The 6,217-nt window shown below is 39.8% G+C and overlaps 1 protein-coding gene across 1 annotated transcript in view; it reads left to right on the top strand.

Moving 5' to 3' along the window:
- LOC106883150 (YEATS domain-containing protein 2) overlaps window positions 1–6,217 on the top strand; it is a 37,266-nt gene that overhangs the window by 15,650 nt on the left and 15,399 nt on the right. The window contains exons 6-9 of the mRNA XM_014934054.2: window positions 171–268; window positions 1,800–1,961; window positions 3,180–3,291; window positions 5,829–5,873. Of these exons, the coding sequence (XP_014789540.1) occupies window positions 171–268; window positions 1,800–1,961; window positions 3,180–3,291; window positions 5,829–5,873 (417 nt within the window). The remainder of the gene's footprint in view (window positions 1–170; window positions 269–1,799; window positions 1,962–3,179; window positions 3,292–5,828; window positions 5,874–6,217) is intronic.

The raw sequence follows: 6,217 nt of genomic DNA on the forward strand, positions 1-6,217 counted from the left end.
TTCTGGCTGAGTTCAATTACTGCCAAAGTCAACCTTGCTTTTTATCCTCTCGGGGTTGATAAAATAATGGAATCGAAAAACTGCTGGCCTTGTGCCAAACTTTGAAGTAAAAATACCTTTTCTTTTTTTTTTGTACCATCTGATATTATTTTTTTTATATTTTAACACAGAAATCTGATTCATTGACCAAATTGGAACCAGAAGTCAGTTCTGGCCGAGCTTCTCGCTTCCGTGTAAAGAAAAAACTCATTGTTGGAAATATATCCAAGTAAGATGTATTTTTGTTCATTTTTAAAGGCACAGCAGCTCTCATCATCATCATCATTATTTAACGTCCACTTTCCATGCTGGCATGGGTTGGACAGTTTGAATGAGGACTGGCAGGCCAGGAGGCTGCACCAAGCTCCAATCTGATCTGGCAAGGTTTCTACTGCAGGATGCCCCTCCTAATGTCAACCACTCCAAGAGTGTAATGGGTACTTTTTACATGCCACCGGTGCTGGGGCCAGTCAGGCGGCACTGGCATCGACCACACTCGAATGGTGCTTTTTACGTGCCATATAATTTAACTTTTAGCATTCAGATTACTCTATCGGATGTAATTTCTATTTATTCACATTCATCATCATCATCATCATCATCGTTTAACGACCGCTTTCCATGCTAGCATAGGTTGAACGATTTGACTGAGGACTGGCGAACCGGATGGCTGCACCAGGCTCCAATCTGATTTGGCAGAGTTTCTACAGCTGGATGCCCTTCCTAATGCTAACCACTCCGAGAGTGTAGTGGGTGCTTTTACGTGCCACCGGCACGAAGGCCAGTCAGGCAGTACTGGCAATGGCCATGCTCAAAATGGTGTATTTTACGTGCCACCTGCACAGGAGTCAGTCCAGCGGCACTGGCAATGATCTCGCTCGAATGTCTTTACACATGCCACCAGCACAAGTACCAGGAAGGCGACGCTGGGCACAGGTGCCATTATGATTTCGCTTTCACTTGCCCCAACAGGTCTTCGCAAGTCAAGTTTAATGTCCAATGAAGGAGACGACTTTGTTTTGAATTAATGTTGCATTATCTTGTATCTAAGATTTCGGTGTTGTGATAGTTTAATTTTAGAATGACATTGTAGAGTAGGTGTGAGATGCTGGATCTGGCTGGTTTGGAACAAAAAACAGAATATTTGAGTCATATATGACTGGTTTAAATGCTAAAGAGTTTAGCTACTATATCCAGCATCTTCTGCAGTGTATCTTCAATACATCTAACTTCCATTAACATCACCATGTGTTTTCTCCATCACAGGCACCCTATATAAATCCATTAGCATTTAAACCACCCAAATCCGGTCCAAATATTCTACATGTTTTTTGCTCAAACCATCCAGATTAGGCTTCTCAGACCTAGTCTGCAATGTCCTCATACAAATAAACAATCCCCTCATTAATGATTTAGTTGAAGCTAAGTGGCTGGGGGTTGATGTAATTGCCTTGCACCTTCCCCCAAAATTTCAGGCCTTGTACTTATAGTAAAAAGGATTATTATTATTATTATTAAGGCGCGCGAGCTGGCAGAATTGTTAGCACGCTGGGCAAAATGCTTAGCGGTATTTCGTCTGTCTTCACTTTCTGAGTTCAAATTCCGCTGGGGTCAACTTTGCCTTTTATTCTTTCAGTATTGATAAATTAAGTACCAGTAATGCACTGGGATTGATGTAATTGACTTAATCCCTTGCCCCAAATTTGAGGTCTTGTGCTTCCTGTAGAAAGGATTATTATTATTATCATTATTATTATTAGGTTCATTCCACCGGATCGCCGTGAAGAAAGTGATCCCTCTACTCACAAATGGCTTATCTATGTCCGAGGCACCAAAGAAGAACCCAACATTAACCATTTTGTCAAGAAAGTTTGGTTTTTCCTGCATCCAAGTTACCGTCCTAATGATTTAGTTGAAGTTGTGTAAGTGACGTTTTTGTTGTTTTAATATGCTTTCTTCCCCTTCATCATCATCATCATAATAATAATGTTCAATGTTCCATGCTTCCATGTACGGAAGCAGGTTCTCTATGGCCCGATTGCCTTTCCTGCTGCCAACACTTCACCTGTTTCCAAGGAAGTTAATATTTACCCATAGCCAGAATGCTCACAATTTAACCGGTGGTACTGTAAGGGGACCAGCATGTCAAAGAGTAGACCAATTATCTCGTCTGTGCATCAGAAAAGGTGATTAAAAGAAGATGAGGTAGGATTTGCACTCTGACCTCGTAAAAACCCTCACCAGCAACGACTACCCAAACATACCCATGGAGGCTGTTGCCTGAGCGGTGCAAAGGTGTCATCCATCAGGAGTAGGAAATTGCCAACAAGCGGTGGATGCAGCAATGTGCTGTTCCAGTGCATACCCCTCCCCACTACTACTACTGCATGGCCAGACATGTTTTCACAGAGGATTGCAAATAAATGACATTCATTTACAGCAATCACATGATGCCATGACAGCGAGACACAAACACACACATACACTCGTCTTTATATTCTTTTATTTCTTTTATTTTTGTTTGTCATTTAACTGCGGCTATGCTGGAGCACCACCATTTGTCAAACAAATCGACTCTAGGACTCATTCTTTGTAAGCCTAGCACCCATTCTAACAGTCTCCCTTGCTGAACTGCCAAGTCACGGGGATGCAAACGCACCAACATCTGTTGTCGAGCAATGGGTGTGGGGAGAAAAACACAGACCCACAAGCAAATATATATATATACATATGTATGTATATATATATATATATACATACATATACATATATACATATATTTATGTATATATATACACACACACATAGAGTGCTTTGTCTTATTAAAGGGAACACTGCCTAGCGAAGGCTCAACAAGTACGATTCATATTGGATTATTGCTGCCATATAAGGAACACTCCTGCTGCTACATGCATATAAGCATCCTAGACTGTTTCTGAAAGCTCGTTAGCATTGATTACTCAACTCCAAATTACAAACCTTAATCCTCAAATATACTCTCCTCTCATGGTAAGACAGGAATAAACTTTGTGGTGGGATTTTCGCAGTTGGAAGAAACATCCTGTTGCTACTCACTCCCTGTTTTTTTTTAATGTGACCTCTTATTTGAAGCTATATGTCTCCTTTGTTGCTTTCTTCAGACATCCTCCCTTTCACCTTTCTCGGCGTGGCTGGGGTGAGTTTCCTGTTCGGGTCCAGTTGCATTTTCACGACCAAAGAAACAAGCGGGTTGATATAATTCATCATCTAAAGGTAAGCGTATTAATCCTTTTGTCACCATATTTCTGCTGGAATACGTTGGTTTCGTTTCATTTAATTTAGAAAATATTGAAGAATTTTTAAGCCTGTGTTTGCAACACAGATTAACCCTATTCCCCTCCGGCTCTCATTACATCCTATTCCTTACAGGAGGGTGGGGATCATATTAACCTCTCTCTCCTATTAATCAAGTGATTAATTCTTACATTGAAAGCGCGTGAACACCATAACTAGAATGGTATATACAGAGGTCTTGAAAGAACAGCTGTTTTTTGAAATGATCCAACTGTAAAATATATTAAAAAATACTCTAATACATCATCATTTAACGTCTGTTTTTCCATGCTGGCATGGGTTGGGTGGATTGGCAGGATCTGACAAGCCATAGTGGTGTCAGGCCCAAATGTCAGCTTTAGCATGATTTTTGCATATATCGTCATCATCCTCATTTAACAAAGTTTGACAAAGAAGGTCGGAGGGGAGGGGCTCTAACCTGCACTAAGGATCCTGAATGGCCTCTGCAGGTAGCTGTGGAGGTCATTTGGGAAACATCTTTTGCAAGGTGATTGACCCCTTCCCTGAAGACACGTTTCGCTTCCTGTTGAAGCACCTCGACCTAGCACCATCAAGGTGCTTGTGTGAGGCATTGAGCCTGGTCGGGTATCAGCAGGCAAGAAAATAGTGGTAAAAAAAAAGTTAAGGGGTCTTAGTGCCTTGCGTTGTAAGGGTATACAACACAGTTTTTGAAAAATGTAAGAGGTTTAGTGCCTCATTTTTAAGGACCTTGTGTCCAAATGAACAAAAGTAAGACATTTATAACCTCAATTTGTTTAAAAACAAAAGGACAATGTTTCTGGGAAGCAGCGATCAGCAGGCGTCGTCTGCCTTCCCTCACCAATTTCATTTATTAATTTTTTTCATCCATTTCATCTTGTTCTGTATCCAGCCTGCAGCTACTTCTATGTGTGGCCTTTATGGCCAATTCTATGAAATCACGTAGCTTGCTTACCAACCACATGGTTCTGGGTTCAGTCCCACTGCGTAGCATCTTGGCCAAGTGTCTTCTATTATAGCCTCGGGCCGACCAAAGCCTTATGAGTGGATTTGGTAGACGGAAACTGAAAGAAGCCTGTCGTATATATTGCATATGTTTGTGTGTCTGTGTTTGTTTCCCTACCATCGCTTGATAACTGATGTCAGTGTGTTTATGTCCCCGTAACTTAGCAGTTCAGCAAAAGGGATTGATAGAATAAGTACTAGGCTTCTCGAGTCGATTTGTTCGACTAGGGGCAGTGCTCCAGCATGGCTGCAGTCAAATGACTGAAACAAATAATAATAATAATAATTAAGGGATTATGTACAATCTACGTGACCCCCCCCCCTCATCACCACTTCATGTAAAAACCTGGTTAACATAAGTATTCCAATAACCAGAGGATGATCAGGTATACTTCCACAAATGAGAAAACAGAGCGCTTCATGAATCCAAAGTATTATCAGTAGGCATGTTATGAGCCTCACAGACTGAACTATAGTTAATTCAATTGAGGAAAAGACACATCAGATCAATGTTACGGTTGTTTCCATAAAGGAAAGTTGTTTGTTCCATCCCACTTGTCAAGTAATACATGCTATACATGCAATATATATAACAACAATGCTAATTGTTTACTTTATCATTTAATGTCAGTGTTCTATGCTAGCATGGGTGGGATGGTACCACAAACGCCGGCCTGGCCAAAACCTGTACTGGTCTTCTGTGACTGTTTTGGCAGGACTTTTACAGCTGGATGCTCTTAATACCAACCACTCAGCAGAGTGTACTTTGTGCTTTTTACGTGGCACAAGCACAGGCGAGGTCAGTTTTGGCAAGGTTTTTACAGCCGGATGCCCTTCTGAACACCAACCACTTTACAGTGTGGACTAGATGCTTTTAAGTGGCACCTGCCCTGACAGGGTCACCGAGTACCTTGCAAGACAAAAACTTTTAAGAGGAGAGAAGATACACACACATATATATATATATATAAACATAATTAAGGGATCAGCAAGCATTTGCTTCACCATATACCGAAGTTCAGAAATAGCAGCTTAAAAAAGCTGAGACTCCACCAGATAGCTGCTATTTCTGAACTTCGGTATATGGTGAAGCAAATGCTTGCTGATCCCTTAATTATGTTTATAAATGTATGGGAACTTTTAAATAAGTTCTCCACCGATAATGGTGCTTACATACCGAAGGGCTTGGTAAAAATTATTAATTGTTGATTTATTAATATATTAATAAATTGATAAATCTTTACCCTTTTAATTTGTAATAATTATATATATATATATATATATATATATATATTAAAAATTTCAGTAGTATAATATATAATATACTAGCTGACCACGTGCCGTCAACAATGATGGTCAATTGTAGAATTTTATATATAAACAAGGTACATATCAATTACACATACAAACATTCACATCCCTGTGTATATATATATTTAACATTTTTTCTTATTTTTTTGCTCTCTTTCTAGCTTGATCGAACATATACAGGTCTGCAGACATTCGGTGCTGAAACGGTGAGTATAACATTGGTTCTTTTTCTTTTTTGTTTTCCTTTTAGTCTTTGCTTTTCTTTAGTATTCTTTCTCATGCATAGGTATATGGTTATAAATATAGATGTGTGAGCATGTGTATATTCTGTTATTCTTTTAGTCATTTGACTGTGGCCATGCTGGAGCACCGCCTTTAGTCGGACAAATCAATCTCAGGACTTATTCTTTGTAAGCCTAGTACTTATTGTGTCGGTCGTTTTTGCTGAACCGCTAAGTTACGGAGACGTAGACACACCAGCATTGGTTGTTGAGCAATGGTGGAGGGACAATCACTGACACTCAAATATATATATATATATATATATATA

This window comes from Octopus bimaculoides, chromosome 6 (genome assembly GCF_001194135.2).
Source record: "Octopus bimaculoides isolate UCB-OBI-ISO-001 chromosome 6, ASM119413v2, whole genome shotgun sequence".
Lineage (NCBI taxonomy): Eukaryota > Metazoa > Mollusca > Cephalopoda > Octopoda > Octopodidae > Octopus > Octopus bimaculoides.